This window comes from Petaurus breviceps, unplaced genomic scaffold (genome assembly GCF_028583685.1).
Source record: "Petaurus breviceps papuanus isolate PSGF00001 unplaced genomic scaffold, PetGlider_PUasm1.0 37, whole genome shotgun sequence".
Lineage (NCBI taxonomy): Eukaryota > Metazoa > Chordata > Mammalia > Diprotodontia > Petauridae > Petaurus > Petaurus breviceps.
The window spans coordinates 35,923,391-35,947,249 of record NW_027186296.1 but is presented as its reverse complement, the minus strand read 5'-3'; the positions used below and the strand labels follow the sequence as shown (position 1 = coordinate 35,947,249).

At 33.9% G+C, this 23,859-nt stretch overlaps 1 protein-coding gene across 1 annotated transcript in view; it reads left to right on the top strand.

Moving 5' to 3' along the window:
* Positions 1–23,859, top strand: part of MAP2K5 (mitogen-activated protein kinase kinase 5) — a 292,027-nt gene that overhangs the window by 38,513 nt on the left and 229,655 nt on the right. The window contains exons 4-7 of the mRNA XM_069097384.1: positions 10,902–10,971; positions 14,605–14,645; positions 15,592–15,659; positions 18,070–18,118. Of these exons, the coding sequence (XP_068953485.1) occupies positions 10,902–10,971; positions 14,605–14,645; positions 15,592–15,659; positions 18,070–18,118 (228 nt within the window). The remainder of the gene's footprint in view (positions 1–10,901; positions 10,972–14,604; positions 14,646–15,591; positions 15,660–18,069; positions 18,119–23,859) is intronic.

Below are 23,859 nucleotides of genomic sequence, written 5' to 3'. Positions count from 1 at the left end.
ATATGAGTCACTGTTACTGATTCAGAAGGTTAGGAATTGGGTTAGACAGGATGTCACAGTAAAGAAGAAAATGTTTTACATTTCTGGAGACTTTATAGTGGATGAGTTGAAACTTGGAACAGTATCCCACACTTGCTTAAATGAAACCATTTTCTGGCTGTAGGCCAGCACAAACATACGTTTTTATCAGTAATGTAAACAGATTTTTGTATTGGAATTGAAAATGTTGCCTTTTTAATTGAAAACTTATCAATTATTTAAATTGCTAGCAGCCTTGGGCTGTTAATTTTATGCATGCTATAATAATGGTGTACAGTGCTATTTGATCCATGTGACACAGAGAATATTATATTGTCTAAGGGTTTTGTCATGAAAATGGGTTGTTGTATAATGTTAAATAATAACCAACATATTAAACCAAAGTCTGTTATCACACATTAGTATCATTTTATGTAAGTTATTTAGAATTTGTTTTGTTTTCTTCATTAGATATATTTTTAAGAGATAATGAGAAGAAAACAAAGCTATAATAAATTGTCTTTTAAGAAAATGTAAAGTAATTTTGTCTCCAAGGAGATATTTAATGTCTTGAAAGAATTCAGCAGCCAAGTGTTATTACAGCACTATTGTGATAGCTATGTGCGTTTTGTTATGAGTTTGTGTTAATCAACAATCTGTTTTTATAGCGTAGTTTCTTGTAAGTTACTGTTGTTAGAATATTCCACTACTGGGATCATGGCTTTTCCTCTGACACTATTGTATCTTTTTAATTCCTCCATAAAGTATTTTTTAATTAGAATTTGAAATGCTTTATTAGAAAAAAAATTATATAGAACCTAAATATTCTGAAAACTAAATACCTGATCATTGCTAATTATTTAAGGAGCACAGTTAATTATTTCTTTAATGTCGTTTTTAATTTGTTTTGTTTTGTTTTTCTCCTTCTGGAAATCCTTAATAAAACAGCTTTTCTGCTTTTATCTTTTTTGTTTTTAACATTTGGACAACAATAACTTTATTTTCATGGGGCCTACAAGTATGCCTTTGGCTCCTTTACTGGTTTATCATGAGCATTGTCCGTCATTTTGGTATAGGATTAGGGAAGAGAGGATATTTTAATGTTAACCTCTGCTTTTATAACCTTCCATTTAGAGTTGTTACACCTTAAATGTATATCTTTCTGTTTTGTGTATTGTTTCACATTCTGTTATCTTCAGTATTGTGTCAGATGAAGGATTTATTGTGTTTGGTTTTGTTTCTGGAAAGTGTGTGGGAGTGGAGCAATAGAATTAGCCAAAGGAATTCAAGTATTGTTCCCATTCTGCTTCCTGTTATGACCAGTGTAGTGTTTCAGGGGAAGGTGAAACTAATTTCTTTAGTGTTCTTTGACCCTTGGCCTCCTTGTCATTTTAAAGATTTAGATTTGATTAGTTTTAATATAGTATTAGCATGCTAGGATATTATATATACATGAATATTCATATCTTTACATGCATATATGTATAAGGTATTGTATTACATATGATGTATGTATGTGAAATCGATTTTTTTGTTGCTGTTTTTCAGTCATTTTTTCAGTCCTCTCTGACTCTGTGACCCCATTTGGGGTTTTCTTGGCAAAGACAATGGTGTGGTTTGTCATTTCTTTCTTTGGCTTATTTTACTGATGAGGAAACTGAGGCAAACAGGGTTAAGTGAGTTACCCAAGGTAATACAGCTCTTAAGTGTCAGATGTTAGATTTGAACTCAGGGAAATGAGTTTTTCCTAACTCTAGGCCTGTCCATCCTATCCACTGTGCCACCTGCCTACCCCAGATAAAAAGTAGAAATATAGAATAAGAATATTAGAACTTAGAAAAGACCTTATTAATATATTGTCCTTAATCTGTTTAATAACCTTCTGTCAGCTTTTCCATTTCCATCCTATTCTCTTGGTATGGGGAAAAGTTGAAAAAACAATTCACAACTGAATTCACCCTTGCCATTCTTTTAGCTTTTACCTGGTGTTTTTCAGAGACGAAGTACCTGAAATAAACTTAGTCTTCAGTGATTGGTTAGTTTTGTTATTATTAATAATAATGATTATAATAATAAAGATGTTACCTTTGTATAGCTCCTTAAGAGTTACGTAGTTTCCCAAAACACTTCTGTGAGCTTGCAGTAGTGCATTTTTATTTTACAGATGAGAAAACTGAGGTCAGGAGATTCAGAATTATGACTTAAAACCAAGATTTAAACTCAGGAATCCATAAACCAAGGTCCACTACATTTTCCGCTATGTCATTTTGACTCAACCCAAACCCAAATATGTTCATCTTTCCACCCTACTTCATTGTCACTGGATAATATTGTGGACAATATATTCCATTATGGTTTGTTTTAAAGATAGGAAGAAGCAATTCCGATACTTTATTATGGTAACATTAATCTTATAATAAAAACCCTCCCTTATGCTTCTCTGACAATAATCGTCACAGTAACAAAGTAATTGTCTTTTAACAATTGTTACAAGAAGGAGAAAAGTGAAAATAGAGGAAATTAGTAAACTGACTAGAAATTTGTCTTACTTTGTCAGCAGCAATAACAATAGCTGGCATTTATAAATAATATTAGCTAACAGCATTATATACCATTTCACATTTTACAATACTTTATATGTGGTTCATTTGAGCGAAGAATAATCTGCTGCAAGACCATGAGCAAAGACACTGGTCATTATGGGTGGTCCTCATCCTAGGTATGCAAAAGTCTTTTTTTGTAAAAACAAATAAATAAATAATTTCTTTCTGTGTTAACTTGCCATCTGTATAAATATAAAGAATTCTTATTCTACTAGGAATCACCTCCAAAGGCATTAAACACAAGCCTTACTATAGAGACCTCTTTTATGGAATTGCTTTAGGGGAACTCAAGAAGGTGCTAAGCATTTATTGGCAGCTTGTAGAGGAATCCCAGGCTGCTGTTTAGGGCAAGTTTCACAGCAGATAACAGGGATATTTACTACACATCACTGAAAAAATGATTGCAAATTATGGGAATTGCAGTAAAAGGGCTAATACTCAGTAAATTAGCATCATAGGAAAAGTTAATGGATCCAGAAAACAAAAGTGTGAATTAAAGGGTAAATATACATTGCAATATAAAGGCATTTTGCTATGTCTGATTTTTTTATTTTTGCTCCTTTATATATAAACATAGTTGTTTTTAAATAGCTGCTGAGCAGTATCTTCATCAAGGCAATATTTGAACTAGTCAGATAAAGCAATCTTTTTACAATGGAATGTTTCATTTGGCCAGTTGTCTACATGGCCAGATATTCCTTTTACTTTTCTTTTTCTCCCATTTATTTAAGTGGCAGCTTCCCTGAAGCCACTACTTTAAATAATGCAGTTTTTTTTCCCTCTGACTTCAGAAGTAAAGCAAAATTTCTACACTCCAGAAGCCAGGTGAAAGGTCAGTGTAGACATTCCCCTAAGCGAAATATGATGATTCTGTAGGCTTTGGCTGAGTGACTCCTATGAATTTCGAGTTTATCAGCTGATATGACAAGTTTAAATTCTTTCTTATCAATATATATCACTTTAAACCTATCCAGTTTGAATTCCATTTGCTGTTGTATTACTTAATCCTCTGACTGGAGATTGCTAACTATAGTTTTGCCATTTAAAGCAAGTAGTGTCATCATTAAACTTTGCCAACTTTTTGTATTTTTCACTTCCAAAGGATTAATCAGTATGTTTATTTGATAAGTCTGTAAACAGACCCCAAAGCTGTTCCTTGTTGACCTTTTCATGAGAACATTTTTTGCCCTAATTTCCTTTCTTATCCCTAAATCAGTTAATCAGTTATTATATTGTGGACCATTGCTTCATAATCATTTTAGGGGAAAAATTATGTATTATTTTAACAGGGGAGAAGACCCCAGTTCATTGACCAGCCAGTGAAATTTTAGGGCAGCTTTGTGGACAAGTATGTAAAAGTAAGCATGAATTTACCCTTGAGGCAGATTGGTTTCATGTGTTGTGTTTTTTTGTTGTTGTTTTTGATCTTCTGGGGGCAGACCACTGGCTTCACAGCAGTTTAATTCAGCAAAGAAAATCCTGTTACTGAAAGATATAAGGGATAATTGAAGGGAGGTATAACTGATGACACAATAAAGTAGTATTGTAATTGAGTTTGTAGGCATCTTTCAATCTTATAATTGTTGACTTCTTCAAAAGGAAATCTAACAAATTAACTATGGACTACAAATAGTTGGTTAGTTTATTGATTATTGTTGTAATTACTGACTGAGCTACATATAATGGGGTAGGCTTGCAGTATTGGCGAAGAAGGAATTTAAAAATTTTATCATTGGTAGAGGGAAAGAGTTAATACATTTTTTTCTTTATAATTTGAAATATTGTGCTAATTATGTTGTCTGTTAGGTCAGATTAAAGACAGATTTAAGAAGCTGATTTATGGTACATATTAGGAAAACTAATAAAATAAGCTTGCCTTTTCTCTTGTCAATAAGTTAGAGATGTGGGACTAATAGTACTTTTTATTATTCTTTATTGGCTCTACAAAACACCTTTCTTCTAGAAAGTAAACAATATTCCTTCTATTATAATTAGCCTGTTACATTTATGTGTAATACTATGTTAATTAGGTTTCCTGAAAAAAGTGCTATTTTCTCTGGAACAATCACACAAAACTTCTAGTCATTTTAGTGTCATATGCCTTTGGGTAGGACTTATGGCATTGTAGAGTATTTCGGTGGCACTTCTAGTTTCTTTTAATTCTTCTAGTTCCTTATAGTACTTCCAGTTTATCCTAGAAGACCAGATAGAAAAAAAAAACAAGAACTGAAGAATGTTTTTTGTCCCAACGATGATGGCCAGGTGGATGGTCAAGCCATAGAGCCTCTTTCATTAGTTACATATATCTTAGACAGGTATTACAGTGGGCAGCTGGGTCTAAAATGGAATAGTAAGAAGCAAGCAGTTTCAATTACTCTAGGGAAACTATGCAGTTCTGTTGATGATTCTAAAGTTTCCGTGAAACAAATACCCATTTTTAAAAACACCAATATTCTTCTGGGGATTACACACACACACACACACACACACACACACACACACACACACACACACACGTACATACATAATTGCAGATCATGGAGTCCTGCAGTCTCTAAAGAACTAAAGCTGAGAATCACAGATCACAAAATCTCTGAGTTGTGAAGAATCTCAGAAGCCTTCTAAGCCAGCCTGAAACCCAACAATAATTCCTTTTTCTACATCCTTAACAAGTTTGTCATTTAACCTTCATTTAAAAACTTCAAGTGCAGGGGGGGGGATTCCATTCCCTCCTGAAGAAGCTTGTTCCATTCTTAGATGGTTCTCAGATATTTATGTGGAGCATATTTTTCTTTTATAAGATTCAGGTTCAATGTTGGAAGAAGTTGCCTAACAATTGAGCCTAAAGCTTTTCAATTTATTTATTCTATGGAGGATTTATGGGAGGAGGTAGATGAGATATGCACAGAATATAAAAAGAGTGGACAGATTGTGCTCTGGGGGATGGGGAGATCCAGTAAAATAGCCATGAAATGGATATGTAGAAAATGCATTTTGGGCCTGATTACAAAAGATTTAAGTATTTAATGGAATAAAGCCATAAAGTGAATTAATAGCTTAAGTTGTTCTTCAGAAGATTTGTGACCATAAATTACATACTTCATCTACCTTTGCCCCAGGGATAGATAGAATTACGAATTTCTCCTGTACCATCCTTTAGCTTTTCTTAATATTTCCTAAATTTTTTTCTTCTTTCTTTTGCTAAAAATATCTTGGAACTCATACTCTCCTTAGTAGCTTATAAAATATAAAAACAAACTGGGCAGCACTCTAGAGTATAAATCTTACTAATTCATATCAAGAGTTCTCCCAGACTGTAGTATATTTACTCTGGTGTTGTTGCTATAACTTTTGCCATAAAAAATTAAGTGGCATATTTTCCTTTAAAAAATGACTTCTTATACATTAATATTAGGAAATTGTATGGATTTGATTGTCTAGTGTACATTCATTTCCAGGCTGAGCTAAACATCAGGATCTCTTTGAAATAAAACCTTTTCTCTAAAATTAGAATTCTTTTCCAGGCCAAAAACTAACAACAATTCTAAGTAAGAAATGTATTTGTGAAGTCATAGAGCTATGGTCATAGAAATCTAGAGTTAAAAGGAATCTTGGTGATCATGTAGAACAGGAGTTCTTAACCTGGAGTCTTTGAACTTAAAACAATTTTGATAACTGCATATCAACATATTTTGTTTCCTTTTTAATCTTATGTATTTTATTTGCTGCATTAAAAATCATTATCCTGAGAAGGGGGTCCATAGACTTTATTATACTACCTGCCCAAGGGGTCCAGAGTTTAAAGAGGTTAAGAACCTCTGATATAGAGGCAAATAGTCAACAAGATGAGTGACCATGTTTGGTGATACTGATTTTTAACTCAAATGAGGTCTGAATGTGAATCATTAATACTTATTTTCTTGTGTAATTAAAGCTTATTCTGTGTAGAAAGACACATAGTAGGCATGAGCAGGCTGTAACATATTCCAGACTTGCACAGGCATGATATAAAGGATATCATTAGACAAATGTATGACTAGAAAAAGGAATGGGTCTGTCATGGAGAAAGAGCAAGTGAGGAATAAGCAGTAGACATCCCAGCATTCAAGGATAGCCATGAAATATTTGAAGATCTCAAAGAAGACCCTCCTGTCTTCTTACCCTCCTAAGGATGTTGGATGGCACCTCAATCCCTTCTGGATTTAAGGAAGGACAGGAACACACAGGTGGGTGGTGGTCTGCATGTCCATATTGTTGAGATCACAGATCTCTCCAAGTATGGTACTTGTGTTCTGAAATACTGACCTTAGAGGAAACATCACCTGTTTTTACATGAGAGGTGGGAAACAGAATCATTCTCTTTTTAGTATAAGAAACAAGTACAGAGAAAGTTGGTACCTTGAAAAATCACTGGTGAGAGGGAGAACAGAAAATGAAACTGTTTAGTTAGCAGACATATATGCCTCTCAGAAATTTACCCAAAAACACCCATTTAGTGAAATGCCTTATAGGATGGGTGTTATTGGTTAAACTGGCTCTATCAGCATAGTTCTATTTCTATTCTTGTGGCAAAACTTTCAACTAACCTAGTTAGAAGTCTCTAATATGGACATACCATGATTAAGTAAGAGTATTCCAATACAATTTTTCTTCCAGAACACTTACTTTGTGCAAAGTATTTTTTATTTGTTAAATACTTATACTTTCTTAGTCTGGTTACTTGACTGGTTAATGTTGTGTTGTTTTTTTTTTAATTTGTAACTTAGCTTTTATGTTTCTTGTTCTTCATTAGAAAAAATGTACTTTTAGTGTTATAGGAACCTTCTTAAATGGCAGTTTTCCATGAAGAAAAAAACATTGTATTTATTGATTGAATTTGCTATTAGAATTTGAATTAGGTTGATTACAAATAGGAAAACTGTTAGATAACTCTTAAAATAAAACAAAGCCAAAGAAAACATGTACTTCTTATCCCCTTGCTGAATGTGGCCTCAGTCTCAAATTAATTAGATTTTGAATAACTCTGCTAAACTTTGTGTCACATCCTTATTAAAATTGTTTAAGAATTTTTTAAGAGCATCTCAGAGGGATGCTGAAACTAGTCTGCAGCTGGTTCAGGAGTCTCCCTTAACAAATACAAAACTGATTAATCTTTACCTGGTTAGCTTATTGACTATTGCCTTAGTTACTGTGTGAGAAAAAGAACACCACAAAACAAATTTAATAAATGTTAATACTAACTTTGATTTAATGAAACATTTTTCCTGATAATTTTGTGAGAGTAAATGCTGGAAAAATTTTGGCGGGTGGACAAACTAAATTGTGCTTAGAAGAATATTTTTTATACATGATGCCCATGATTCACATAGGATTATATATACATATGGTAGACCTAGTTAGTGACTTTGCTAATATTACTTTGATTGCTCTGGCTATTCTGAGTATCTTGGCAGCACGAGCCTACCTTATTTGAGAGACGTTTCAAGCCTAATAATTTAGGCTTTGGAATTATTGATGGGTTTAATCCTGTTTAAAATGAAATAGGTGCTATTCCTCCTCTCCTTTCTCCCATTTCTTTTGAATGGAAGGTAGGAGAAAATGAAAATTTTGGAAAGAGGAGGGGAACACAAACAGGAAGAGATTGACTTGATGCTAGAAAGAAGTAAGGGTAACCTTTTTGGGTTTTGGATACTTTTGATATAGAAGAGGCAGCAGTAGTGACAGAGCTCCTGGGAACTCTGCTTAGTTTTATGGTAGTTCAGAAATTGGCTCAGCCTTCTTCAATAAAGGTCCTCCTAGCCTGGGGTTTGAAATGGGATTAAAGATGTGTTGTTCCAGCACTAGGAATTTGGTTGGGAGGACTTTGTTTAAGACAAACCTTAATAATTTAATTTATTTACGTACATTAAACTTACCTCTCCTTTGGTCTTAATCAGGAATCTCCAGTAATACAGAGACATTAAAAATAAGATTTTTATGGGAGGAAATCTACCTCAACATTTGAAAGGACTCAGTAAGAAAAATTGCCTCTAGAAAAATTAAGAAATCACCCATTTAACATCATTAATATTAACTGTTGAGAATAGGTTCCAGTATAAAAAGAGATGTAAATTTCCAGAAATTTTCCAGTGACTCAGTAGCCTATATTTTATCAATCATATGCCAAAGATCTAAAGTAAAAAGACAGAATTTTTATTTATTTGTGAGGTAGATAAATAAATAAGAAAACAGTCCAATTTCATGCATGCAAGGTTTTATAGTAGGAAAAAATGTATTGCACCTGTTCTCACCCTTTACATTTGAGGGTATTTGTTTTCAAACTTGACCCCAAGCACCATTTTCAGACACCTCTATAATTAATTTGTTATATGAAGGCATAAGAAGATTTTGTTTGCTTTGGTTTCTAGGAATGTCTTGAAGTGGTAACTGAAATTACTTACCTATTGTATATAGCAGTTAATTAAAGAAAAGCATTAAGTATGGGAGAGCAGCACTGCTGCTGTTGTCTTGTATCAGTATAAAAAGGCAGTAATTTTTTTGACAGCCACTGATTGGAAAGTTGCTTGCAGCCTTCCAGAAGCAAGGGGTACATGCTGTGGATCAATAACTGGCAAATTTTCCATTAAAAAGAATACCTGAGCAATGTTCCAAATAGCCACTGGCATCTTAATTTTCCATGGAAACCTCAAACACTCAAGTGCTGAGGACAAGTCATTTTCGGACAATTTTTCCAGACTACTTGTTAACAGTTATTGCTGTCCCAAAAGGTTGACAGCCTACATGATTGATATTTCATTTACTTGTCATCACTGTTTGAGTAATGGCGAATGCTGTATTTCTGTGGTTTTAAGGAACATAGTCTCCTGAAAAACGTTTGCCTTAGTGTATATTCCATGGAGGATGTAGTGCACATTTATACTGTATGTATATAAGTCTTTAGGGTCATGGAATGGGAGAACCGATTTCCTTTACAGTTTGAAGGCCTCTGGAGAGCAAGGCACATTTTTGTAGCCCCCTAGCTATCAAAAATCTACTTTCATTTTATTTTTTATAAAGGCAAAGAGAGTATTGTGATTTCCAGAAATAATGTAGAATTTTCTGATCCTCTATGTTTCTCCACAAAATTCATTTGATTCAGTAATTCCATTGTACATAATAATTATTATTTAAGAATTATGCTGTGCAGAAAAATACAGCAAAATTATATGTTGTAAAAACCTTTGTGGGAAGTCAACAAAGGATCACAAAGGAGATATTCCCCAAATGTTGCAACTAAATAGTAGTTATTTGTCTCTCAATGCCAAAGTATTAGTATTTGTTTCAGGGAGAGTACCCTTAGAAGACACCCTCTCAAATTACTTCATCAGCAGTTTTTGTCTTTATTTTTCTATCAAGAATATTTTGGGTCATCTGTTAGTAGGAGTGAAGGAGCAAAAGCCATCTCTAAGTCTTGTATTCACTTGGACTTTAACAATTCATACTAGTATCCATAATTGCTGAGAGAAGAGGATTAAGCTAGTAAAAACTAATATTTATTTAATGACAAAATTAACTTAGTTTCAGTAAAATAATATTATCACTGTGAGAAACACTTTGAAAGTGTTTTCATTTCCTGTTTCCTCATTGTTAAAAGTTTAATTGTGGATTGAAAGTCATCTTTAACAATACTAAGGATAAGGATTCTTTGTTTTGTGCTGGGTTTGAGCATGCATGGAACTTGGCAATGGTCCTTTTGTATCATTTTAATTCAACCTTCTTTGGAACCCTCCTGGTAGTTAATAATGTAACAGACTTTGTAGTTTAGTTTTGGATTATGTTTTCATTGAACACGTGTGTATACATATATGTATATGTAAAGAATATTTGTCTCATTGGCTGCCATGTGGAGCAAAGTCATATATGAAACATTTACATCTTTATTTACCAAATTGGGTCAGGAGGGTGTGGGGAAGAGGCAATACAGTAATTTAGCATTAAAATTCATTTATGTTCTTTTTAATAAGCAACATTTTAAAATACTTTCAGAGATTACATAAAGTTTTAATCAACATTTTTACTTTTAGAAATGCGTCAGTTTTATCTGGGGGATTATACTGTACTAAACTTTCAGGCCTAGGCATTCACTATAGTCATTTTGATGTTCAAGTAGGGGGAAAGTATTCTCAAAGCTGATATGTATATTAGCAATTTTAAAAAACTACTATGAATTAAACAACCCATGAATGTCCATTCCAGTATTCATGCATTACTGAGTAATGTCTTTCTATAATCTCTTTGCAGTATTATTCCACAGTAATGGAACAGCAAGTAAATGGACAGTTAATAGAGCCTCTGCAGATATTTCCAAGAGGTAATGTTTAACAGATTCTAATCAACAATGATTATTTCAGTAAACTGTTTCATCAACAGTTATGTTTTCCAAAGGTTTAAATGCACATAACATGATGTTTAGCTCTTAATTCGAAAAAACAAAAGAAGTATTCATTATTGTGGGGATTGCAGGCTATATTATAGTTATGGCAGATAAAATATCTAATTTACTAGAGTAAATTAAACTAACTAGATTGTATTTTATTTTCGAAAGGCACATTTATATATGCTTAGAGAACTCTTTGGGATTTATACGTTTTCCAATCCAACACAAATGAATAACTTTAATTCTAGTTATTTGTAAATTGTGACTCATGATGGCCAGTAAGTGTTGTTGAGTAGAATATTTTTAGTCAGTGGGGAAACAAAACTAGCTAGCAATTGGGTTTTTTTTTTTTTTTTGCTTTTTTTTTTTGGAGGGGGGAAGATAGGGCAATTGGGGTTAAGTGATTTGCCCAAAGTCACACTAGGCTAGTTTTTGTGTTAAGTGTGTGAGGGCAGATTTGAACTCAGGGCCTCCTGACTCCAGGGCCGGTGCTCTATTCACTGCGCTACCTAGCCGCCCCACTCACAGTTCTTAAGGGAGAAAAATTGTTAGAACACTTAGTGGTTTGTTTTGTTTTTTAGAGGAACATCTATAAACAGTGAGAAGTTTACATGCACAGTCATTTAATAGTTAACCTTTTAAAAAATATGTAGGGGCATAGGGGTGAACCAGTGGTACATGGAACCAAGTTGTCTTTTTGCCTTCTGCATTAAGCACTGTTGGCCTTTTGCCAGATGTGAGTATTTGAAATGTGGAGACTTTTCCTCAGAATTTGGATAATGTTGAAAAGGAATAGTATACTTATATAAATCCATCAATACTTTCCAGTTTATCTGTTGCCTGTCTTGGCATCAGTGTTTCCTAATCAATGATACTGATAAATTTCAATTCTTTAAGTACATCTTCCTTCAATAAATGAATTAAAATAATGAAAAATTAAACTCATCCTTGTTAATTTACTTCTGTACAAATAATCATAGAATAAGTTTTTCAGTTAAGCATTCTAGATTTTCATTACTTGTGCCTCACAACTAACCTAGGGATACCTAACAACTTTTTGTATCCTTACATATAGTGATAGACTGAAAAGATTGTCTGATGTACCCTCTGAGCATTCTCTGACCCTGGGAGATTTTTTTACTAAGTTATTTAAAATTATTAGTTTATTAATGATAATATCACTATATTAGTGAAACTTGACATTTATTTAAAACTGTAAGGTTTTATATGCTGTCTTAATTTATTAGTCAATGTTTCCATTTTTTGAAGGATATAAAAGTTAAAGTATAGATAAGGTCAGAAGAGTTGAGGGTATTGAGGTAAACGATTGATATAGGTAGTTGGAACCTGCTCTAAAGTACTAGAAATTATCAGTGTCAGAGCTAATGTACCATAACTCTGTTTTGCCCCATATAATCATAGCATGTCAAAGCTAGAAAGGACCTTAGAGTTCATCTAGTCTGTTTTCCTCATTTTATAGATAAGGAGATGGATGAAGGCCCAGGTTAAGTGACTCTTCCAAAGTGACCCAGCCAGTAAACATGCAGAGCTGGGTATTGAACTTACTTGTCTGATTCCAGATCCAGGGTCTTCTCCTGCATCATGAGCTCTCATCATGCTCCACTGCGTCATCTTTAAACACTCAGCCTCCTCGTTACTAAAATTCCTTTGATTTTGTATGCATACATTTCTAGCAGTTTTTAGTAATTTGTTGCTCATTAAATATAAGTAAGATAGACAAGTAGGATTTGGAAATTTGCAAAATTGAGGTTCAGACATGTCTTCAAAGCCTTTGACCCAATAGGGAGAAAAAAATTTATTCAATTCTGATACATTAAAATAAACTTTATTTCCCAATATACATAGCTGCTTTGAATACTTGAATAGTGATTTGTATTTTATAATGAGACCCCCTTTACAATTAAAATGTAGCTTTAGCCATAAGTAACTATGCAAATTCACTAGATTTTTAATAACTTGGGTTTCTTTGATTATTAGAGAGAATGTTGCTAGAGAGCTGCCCCCAAATCAGTATAAAACCTACATCTGGTATTTCCAGGCTGTATGACCCTACCAAGTCATTTAAACTTTCCATTTCCCTCAGCAGCTATCTAAGCCTATCAGTTGCAGAGCAGATACTTATCTGCATTTCTTGAGTACATTCCCTACTGGGAGTTTCTTACATGAGTGAAATTATAGATCCAGTTCAAAAACACAAAATGATGTAACTTTTGGATTTTAAGGATATTTTTTTTTTTGAATAGCCTTTAAATTCTTGATCATAATAGTTTGAGAAGCCATGTGAGGAGACATGGAAATCTAGTGATTGGAGATCAAGATTAAAACCTGTTTATTATTCATGGTAAAGAATTCACTTATTAAAAGTAGCATTTATACAAGAAGTATTTCAGTGGAAGTAGATGGCGCTATCAAGAACCTGGCATCGAGTATATGTGTCTACTATTTTGTTCAAAAGATTTATTTACATGTTAAAGAAAAGTATATTTGAAACCCAGATTATAATTTGTTCAAGAAAAATACTCATTCTCAAATGCACTTGTGATCACATTGATTTGATTGTTCCCTCTAAGAAAGAAACATTTACAAAAAATATTTTATCAGACTGCTGAGAAAATAACCTAGGACATTCACATATACTGGAAATGGATGAAATGAAAAAACCCTGATTTTTTTAGTCATTGTTACTCATGACTTCTGATTAATAAATAGTTGTATTTCTTACTGTCAGAAGTAAAATACATGTGCATCTAAGAGGGGTAAAAATCAGATTTATCCTTCTTAAAACAATCAATCAAAATCGACAGGCTCTTAACATATAGTTTGTGGGGCACTATAGTTTTCAAATGGAAACAGTTCATAACATGTAGCCAGAAGCTTTTGTATTTTTAACATTTGATGGAGAAACATTTTACTGAATAGGAAAAGTACTAACTTGAAAAAGAGAATATAAAGAAATTACATTTCTCCCCTGGTACTCCATCTTCAGGCCTAAATATTAGTAGATGTCAGTATTTATAAGTAGCATGATGCAATGAGTTTGGTATTTTTGTGTTTCAATATGACCCATCTGCTTTTAGTTGTACAAGCTGGTCCCTAAACTTGAATGGTGCTCCTTGCAATCTGCAGTAGTCTTTTTGGTAGAAGTTTTAAAAAAAAGATGATGTTGAAAGAGAGAAAAATTTATTTTTAAGATACTTTAAATGATAGAGGAAATTAAAAGTAAGAGAGTGAAAAGATATTACAGAAATTTGAGTTATGAAAAGAATCTAATCATTTTAGCTCAGTTAACTTGATTTTGGTATGTTTTAAGAAGAAATTGGAATTTATATTAGGTAATGTCAGAAAGCTCTTTGCATTTATAAATGCTCACTCCTGCAAGTTAAAAACCCTGGTTCATAATTCCCACTTTGGGTCTAGGGAGCCACTTTTCAATCATTTCTCTCTGCTAATTTTGGTGTCACCCTCATTTCTTTTTAAACGATTCATTTTGAGCAAATTTGTAAATGGCCCTGATGTGTTCTACAATTTAGTCAATTACTGTTTCAGCCTGCAAGCCTCCTGGGAAACGGAACATACATGGCCTGAAGGTACGAATTTCAATAATTGTTTCAGTAAAGTTAGATGGATTTGTAATGCTGTGTTCCACTTATTGAAATGTCAAATAAAACTGCACTTTCTCAAGCTCTGACAAGCAGTTTTTTTAAAGGGAGGTAGGGGGAAAATCATCTGTAGTATATGCTTAATATCTACATATGTTTGGACATGGGCTGTTTTTCAGTGAAATATTTTTATTCTTTGAATTCTTTTATCTTTGTAAATATGTTCAGTATGAGTATTAGTGCAGATAAAAATTTGAGACAGAATATAGAATTTATTTAATAGATTAAGATCATAACCATATAATATCCTCCTTTTGGTATAGTTGTGCCTGAAACATTTATTCATTTGGTGCTTTTTTGGTTTCTTTTTTAAGTTTTGAATTCTGCATCACAGAACAATACTTCCACCTTTAAATAGAAAATATATATATATATATATATATATATATATATATATATATTTCGGAGTCTTGATCATTTTCTAACTAATTGCTTAGATCTATAAGGCTCACCTTATCCTGTGATCTTCTCAGTGGCAATCCACCCCCTATTACTGATGATTCATACTACCTTTAGATGTGAATCTAACCTCTGGATGCATCCATTATGTTCCTTTTGTGGCCAAATTGTCGTGTCTGTGGTAGATCTCAAACAATTAATTGCCACTCCTCCTTTTTTATTTCCTGTTCTCCTTTCCTTTTCCAGTGCTGTTTAACTAAGCATTTAACATGTAACAAGGTTCTGAACATTATGCAATATGCTGGTAATGTAGTACCTTAACCTACATACTGAATAGACTCCAACCATGGGCATGCCTAGCAACAAGCTAATTAACCTTCATCACGAAATGAGAAATTTATGGCAAATTACAGGTTAATTAGAACCGTGTCCTCAGAACACAAACGACTGATAAAGATTCTTTCTTTGCCTGCAGGTGAATACACGGGCCGGGCCCTCTCATCATAGCAGCCCAGCAGTTTCAGATTCACTTCCAAGCAATAGGTGAGAACAGAATCCCAGTTGTATGTTCAGTTATGGAAAGGAGGGGCTTGTATGAAGACATCTCTTTTCCCTTATCTCACCAAAATTGGCACATGACTTAAGAAATCAAATAATTATGTAATATTAGCTATATATTGTCTAAGCATAAAGGAACACATATAGAAAAATAATTTAGATATTAATCACTCATAATTTTGACTCTTCATCTGATATTTAACTACTAAAGTGATTTTCCTAAAAACATGCATCTCACATCACTCAGTAAATTCTGGTGGATCCCTATTAGCTCCAGGATCAAATATAAAGTTCTTGATTTGTCCTTTAAAGCCCTTTGCAATCTTGCCCCTTCCTACCTTTTCAGATTTCTTACACTTTGCTTCCTTCTATACTATCTGTTATCTAGTGATGATAGTTTATTTGCTGTTTTTCATACATGACACTCTTGTCTTCCAACCCCAGACTTTATATTGATTGTCCTCCATGCCTAGAATGTTCTGCCTCCTTATCTCTCTGCCTCAGCTTCCCAGGTTGTCCTTCAAGCTAAATCCCACCTTCTTCAAAAGGTCTTTCTCAGTCTATCCTTGTCTCTACTTCTCACCGTCATGCTATTTCTTTAGATTCTTTAGATTTAGAGTGTATGTACACACTCATGCACTCGTGCATGCACACACACACACACACACACACTGTATTTACCTAGTTATTTACATGTTGTCTTCTACATCAGAATGTGTGCTCTTTTAGGGAAGGAATAGTGATATTTACCTTTCATTGTATCCCCGGGCTTAATATGGTGCCTGGCACATAAAAAACCTTTAATAAATAACTTCTTTACTGATTGAATGAGATGAATTTAACTCTTCTGTGCAAGCTAATCTTACTTTTGACTTAATTTTCTTCTAAAATAATAACATTCTTTGGACTTTTGTAGAGTAATTATAGTCCCTTATTATTCAGGCTAATGATAAGGTTTTGTGAGTTATGAGTTCTGTATCTTTGTCCATTCCATAATTTGGGGGGAATTGTAAGACTCATTAACCATTCTGACAGACAGAGAGAAAGGGTAAAGATAGGGGGCAAAAATCTGAATTTGTCAGTTTTCCTTTTCTTTAGTTTTTCTAGACAAATGAAGGGGACAAAGATTGAGTTTATTGGTTAGGAATGTTTGAGATTCTCAATATATTTCAAGAATCTATCTCACTTGGATGGATAAGCTAGAGTTGACTATCATTCATAATATCTTAACCAGGCAGATAAGTATCTAATGTAAGGCAATATTGTATAAAAGGGAAGAATACTAGATCAAGGGCTCACATCTTGACTCTGCTACTTACTAGCTGAAAGCCACTTCCTCTTGTGTGTCTCAGTCAGGCAGCATGGTATAATGACTAGAGAACTGACCTGGGTTCTGGCCCCACCTCTTAGACATGCTGCCTGTAATACCCTAGGCAGGTCCCTAAACTGCTCAGTGACTCAGGCACTTCCCTGAGCCCAGGGGATTCAAAGAACTCTAGTGCTGCTCTCTATTGGGAGAAGAACTTTCTCACAGGGAGCTCTAGAAGCAGGATTCCCTAAAACCATCTACACAGGCATATCCATGCATGGGAATCTAGCAAGGGAAGACAATTCTTCAAAATCTAGCAAACAAAACTGTGGCTCAGTGGGAAGCTGACTAGATCTGGAATCAGAGGTGTCCTGGGTGTCCTATCATTTTCTACCTATTTGTATCCTCATAAAGTATCCTCATCTGTAAAATGAAGGCATTGGAGCAGATGATAACTAAGGTTCCTTCTTGCTCTAAATCTTTGCTCTTCTGAGCACATGAACCCTATAATCATCATCTTTTCCTTACAAGAAACTTCATTGCCTCCTGTGTCTGGAGTAAAGGATTGGGCTTTTGGTCACCTCTTTGCTCTTTGGAGGCATGATAATCCATGCTTGCTTAGAGCATTTTAAGACTGTAGACAGTGCTTAAGCTTTCTGGTTTATTAATTGACAGCTCTCTGCACATAATAAAAAAGTCTTACTGAAAAGTACCACAGTAACAGAGTTAGTTTCCTGATTGTTACAGCCTTTGTAGAATTCTAACAGGCATTTGATCCTGGAATAATCTGTTAAAATACCCTTGCTACGTTTTACATATAGCTCTCTTGCACTGCTTTAACTTGTTCAAATTGATGAATTCCAAGTAGGTTATAGTAACACACTTCCATGGTCTTTACAGATAACTTTTGGTATGTGTATTGTCACTACTTGGGATTTTAATATACATTTAAGGAATAGAATTATTTTTCAAAAGTGTCTCATTTATCCATACATTAAAGCTAAGTTACTTTGAGCCTAGTGTTTCTCAATGTGATGTTTAGTGCTATAAGATCACCATGTCATTAAACATATCTTGCTTTTTCAGCTTAAAGAAGTCTTCTGCTGAATTGAAAAAAATATTAGCCAATGGCCAGGTAGGTGTCATTACATATTAAGATGTAAACACAATGGTAACTTGTAATTGTTCAATTTTTCAGCTATTTTGTTTTTATAAACACAGAATCCAAGAATATCTTTATGTCATATTAAATTACATGTTTAATTTGATTGGCAGAGCAATTTACAGCCCATTCTTCAAATAGTGCTAATGGATTTTCACTCCCAATAGATTGAAGCACCATATCCACACTACTGCCACCTCCATTCAAAAAAAAAAGTTAATCAGCTCTGAATAACTGTGTTGACCCCTGGGTTGCTCAAATGACCTTTGCATTTCGAAGGTCACCAGTTACTTTCTTCCTCAGCCTTTAGAAAAGAAAAGAAAGAGACCATCTCATTCCTAACTCCTCATTTTACTTTGAAGTTAACATTGGGTTTTGAGGGGAACAGAATTATAGCAGACCTTCTGGCATTTACGATTCCTCTGCTTTAGGTGACCTTGGTCTCCCCAAAAGGCCATCTGAAGTTGAATGACCCCAACTAGCAATTGATGGACAGGTAGACCTTTAGGCCAGTCATTTCTCCCTATTTTTGATTTAGGTAGATGGAAAGATCTAAAGTAGTATAATGATTTTAAATGTATACAGGTAAATTAAGCCATCTATAGGATACCAGATTCTTCAATAGCAACATAAATAAGTTTTAATGTTTGTTATAGTGGGAGCCCTTTGATAGCCTTGGAGGCAGGCACCTGTCCATTGCGATCAAGCCTGCCTATTAGGCTCTATTGACTGAGACATCTGTGTCACTGCAAATAAAAGACTCTTATTGATTTTCTTAACTGCTGTTCACTTCCCCTCCATGTTTCGAAGGCTGAAATCTTAATTATCTCAGATGCGTATTCAGTGCCTTCCCACACTGACCTCTCCAAGCCTCATTGGCATTTCATGAATCGAGTACTTGTAGTGGAGCGTGTCAGGAAGACAAAGCTGCCTCTTCACACTTGTCCTTTACTATCACCTGTAACATTGTGGCCCAATAGACATTTTCCCCTTTAAAAGATGACAATGGCAGCAGCAAGGCCACTGGACACCTTGTTTGTTTAGCACATAATCCTTTGAATATAGTTAGAAAGGGTTGGTAAGGTTTTTGTTGGGAGTGGAGAGGGGGGTGCTGCGAAGATAGAAGTGAATTTGTCAGTGTTCTGATAGTTATATAGAATGTATCAATTAGATCTCCCATATTCTAAATGCAAATAAGGAATATTTGCTATCTTTATATCATATTCATAAGCCCAATAATTCTCTATATTTCAATTTATTCAACTAGAGGAATTGACTGTATATAATGTACATGCTTGGCCCCTGTACTGTACACATTCATTTACAACTGGTTTGAAAGAAAATTTGCCTCAAAACAAATGTAAGAATGGGATACACAGTGTCTTCACCATGTTTTTATTCTGGTACTTATTTAATTCATTTATAAGACACACCTATACCCTTTAAAGAACAAAACAGTAATTTCAAATTGTCCCAAAGTGGAAACATTGGCATGAATTTGTTCTGCTTGGGTAGTGGTGGATTGATTGTGATAGATTTCTTTTTAAAAAATGAAATACCATCAGTCTTTATCCACTAAGGGGTAAAAGAAGAAGTTTATTATGAATGTTCAATCATAGATCAGTCATCTTTGTTGCAATATAAATTCTAAGGGGAAATTTTTTGAAGGCATAGAGTATTGAAAATTTTAAGTTCAATTTTTGTTTGTCCCTTAGGGCTATGATATCCACACTAATAAAAAACAAAAGCTCTTAACTCTTTTTTAAAAAAATCTAGCCTTTAGCTTTTCAATTTTTTATTAACTAAGTAAAAGAATATTATTAACTGACGAAATAGCTTCTTGAAGTGTACTTCCTTTAGTGAGGTAAGGACATGCTGGAGGGAGTGAGTGAGTGCTGTTGGATAACCCCAAAGTGAATGATGTTGCAGAGTCATGTAGCAGTGGGCAGTGAGGTGAATTGGTAGGTTTCTTCTGACTTGAATACTGGCACTACTTGGTGTGGGAGGTGTGAGTCACACTTGGTGTTACCTTAATACTTGAGCATAGTTTTTGTTTGTTTTGTTTTTGGTGGTTTATGCTCTCAAACATTAATAATGATTTGCCTTTCCACTAGTCTCCACTTAGGTTTAATAAGGAATTCATATTAATCATTAAAAGAAGGGGACATGATTCTTCAAGTTAATCAAATATTGACAGGTTAGAAATAGCTTTCTGCCTAGGTTCATTGATATAGGTTATGTGATATAAATATTTATTTCTTTTCTGTCACTCAGAGTAAATGCCACCAATTGATTCAGCATTGATATAGTGTCAACAGTTCATAAGAAACATTTGACTGGCTTGTGTTTTCCGATTAGTCTCTGCTCTATAAAGTGGGATTTACTAAATCTCTCCAATTGTCTGCTCATAGAGTGTGACTGCTTTCTGAAACCATTATTGCTTCGATTTGTGAAGCAAAGGTCCAGTGATAGGACTTAGTTTCTGTCAGAGCTTTACATATGAAATAAGGATTAATTGAGCATTTTGGTTTTAATGATTTCTAAGAGATGAGCACTGATTCTTCCAAAGACAGAGAAACATAAACAAAGAATGTTTTGTTTGCTGATCCATAATTGAATTCTATTTCATTTTTCCCATTAATTCCATTAATTTTGTATCCAATCAAATTCATCTTTTAAAGTTTAGCATTTAGTCTCTGGTGGTGGAATCATTATTTTTCTATTATCAGTAAATGTTGTAAGGTTTCATTTTCTTGTAAAAAAAAGTAAAACCCGAGTTATTTTCTGCATATTTATTAGCCATTTTAAGTTAAGCTATATCTCTCATGTGCTTTATAGCATGTATTTGCTTCCTTCTAGTCTAGTACAGTATCATCTCTTCCATATTGTCATTAATTTATAGCTAATTAAGGATAACTCAGAAAGGTCAGGTTGCAGCTTGTAGTTTTACCAAGGAAATCCTTCTTGAATCTTTTCTTCAAAGTCTTTCTTCCCCTCATTACTTAGACTAATAGTTTAAGTTGATAAGGGCATTTTTATTCCTGGTAAATATATCATAGTACTGAAAATCACAGATACAGAACTAATCCTCATCTTATAACTTTGGGTTGTTCTGAGACATTCACTAACTTTATAAAAACTTTGTCCTATTAAGTAAGTTAAAGATACATCCATATAGATAATATATCATAAGATGGCTTTTGTCATCTGTATGTAAAACTTCACATTGAATGAGAAAAACTTGAATGAAACTATTCTTATCCAACTTAGAAGCCTAAAGTCGTACTGTAACATATTTCTACCTTCTGCTTTCACTGTGAACTTTACTTCATTTCAAGCCAACTAGAAAAAATTTTTATAAATTTTTTTTTTTTGCTTTTTGGAGGGCAGTTGGGGGTAAGTGACTTGCCCAGGGTCACACAGCTAGTTTTTGTGTTAAATCTGAGGGCAAATTTGAACTCAGGTCCTCCTGACTCCAGGGCCAGTGCTCTATTTACTGCACCACCTAGCCACCCCAGCTTTTATAAATTTTGCCCCATGTTTTATTTTCTTACATATATTGCTTTCACTGTTATTCTTTCCCTATCTGAATATCAGTCCTTCTCTTCATATACATACATAAATCTGTTATTTCTGCTGGTCACTTTTTTTTTTTTTAACTTTCTGGTGAAAATTGTTTCTGCCAACTCTAGGGCTTTTCTGTTGCTGTCTTACCAGCTCATGCTTACCTGTGTGTATCTCTGCTTTTCCTCTTCTCTCTCTTCCTTTCCTCTCTTTTATTTCTCTCTCTCCAATCAATATTTATTATTTTTCATTAACCAGCCATACTAATATGGAACTGAAATACATTACTGTTCTTTATTGAGTAATTTTGTTTGTTTCTTAAATGAAAAAGTAGGTAAGTTTAACTATTTCTCAATCTTTTAAAAATTTATTTTTAAATTAAAAATTTAAATAGTATTTTAAGTACTATTTAAAATAATTTAAATGAAAAAATTAAAAATTTTTACTTGTAAGCACTTGTAGCACTCAATGGATTCTTTTCTGCACCTTTAGTGAAAAGGATTTTTCCCTCCTTGACTTCTACTTGAGTTAAACTTTTCAAGAAATTACATGGTATAGGACTGTGTCTGAGGTCACTTACTATTATGTAACTTTGGATAAATCATTTAACCTCTCTTGGCCTTATCTATATGGTTATAAATTTGGATCAGGTAATCTCCATGGTCTGCTCCAACTCCAAAATTCTGTGATTCATTTTTTGCGAGAAGCTCAACTGAGACCTGAATGTCTAGTGCACATGACTGTAATATTTTCATCCTTTACTGAATTGGTTTATGGCATTTTAACCATAATAAACATTTCTATTCTTACTTTTTGGAAGAATGATTATGTTTACATCAGCTGAAAACTTAGAATTAAGAGTTTCCCTGGGATGTGCTTTTTTTTTATATGCCATTACCTTGAATGATTTTGTCATCCTTAAGGCATATGAAAACTTGGCAAATTTTGGTCATAAATATGAAATCCTCAGGGTGTTTTCCAGTGTCTTTTCCTAAACTTGATTGTGATAATTTTTATAGGGAGAAATTTTTAGTAGATAACTCAAATAGGATAAAAGATCATTCAGTTTATAGATGAGTCAAGTCTGTAATATTTCCAGATAGTATAGAAATGTATTGACCAATATTTTTGCTGAGTGTAGGTCAGCTTCCTCTTCTGACCCAACTTGATCTTCTGCCTCATGTGTGTTTCTTAGAGCTTATTTCATTCTGTCTCTTTTCTGAACCAGATCTTTCAGGTTGTCTGTGAGATACTAAATGTCTACCTTTGTTTTCACTCTTTTCAGATAAGATTCATAGTGCTCTCTAACTCCTGGCCATTCCCTCTGTGTTGGTTATCTCTTAGAGGATTATAGATGAAGAGCTAGAAAGGTACCTTAGAAGACATCTAATACAGTATAGCCCTTCTCCATTTGACTGAACCCCACAGAGGAATTGGGATTTAAACCCAGATTCTCTGACTTCAGAGCCAGCCTTCCTCTTAGTCTCCTTTTTACTGAACGTTTACAACTCCATATTAGTTGAAAGTACTGAGAGTATATCACTCATTTTTTGAGGTTGGGTATTAGTTGAGAAAGGACCAGGACTTGGGACAAACCAGAGGTTGAGAGAGTACTCCCTCCTTCCTCACCTCACTCTCCCATCAGTGTTAAAACTGTATGCTGGACTTTTGTTCCATCTATTCACTTTTTTATTGACTTGTCCTGATGCACTAGGCTGAGGATTCCTGACCTTTACCTAAGGAGGATACTTTTGATTTCTTGAAATGTTGTGCTATCCAGGGTGTGTGTTGGAAGTGGGAAGAAGTTAGGTTGCTAATCATTAAGTTGCTGAGCTGTGAGTAAAGGAATAGGGAAGGTTAATGCTGGCTACCTTTCCCTAGCCCTGGAGAATCCCCCAAAACCTTGGATTGTGGCCCACTTATCCTATTTGAAAACTTTTAATTCAGAAGCTATGGTATTTTAACATGAACTAGGTTGAAATTTACCTTTCCTAAAAGTGTAATTCTACATATGGGTTTGCAAAGTAAATTAATAGTACAAACTACATTGTTGGAGACATTTAACATACTTAAGAAACCTGTTATAAGAATTTTAGGATTGTGTTGACCTGCCAGTAGATACGATTAATTACAAATTCTTATCTTTTCAT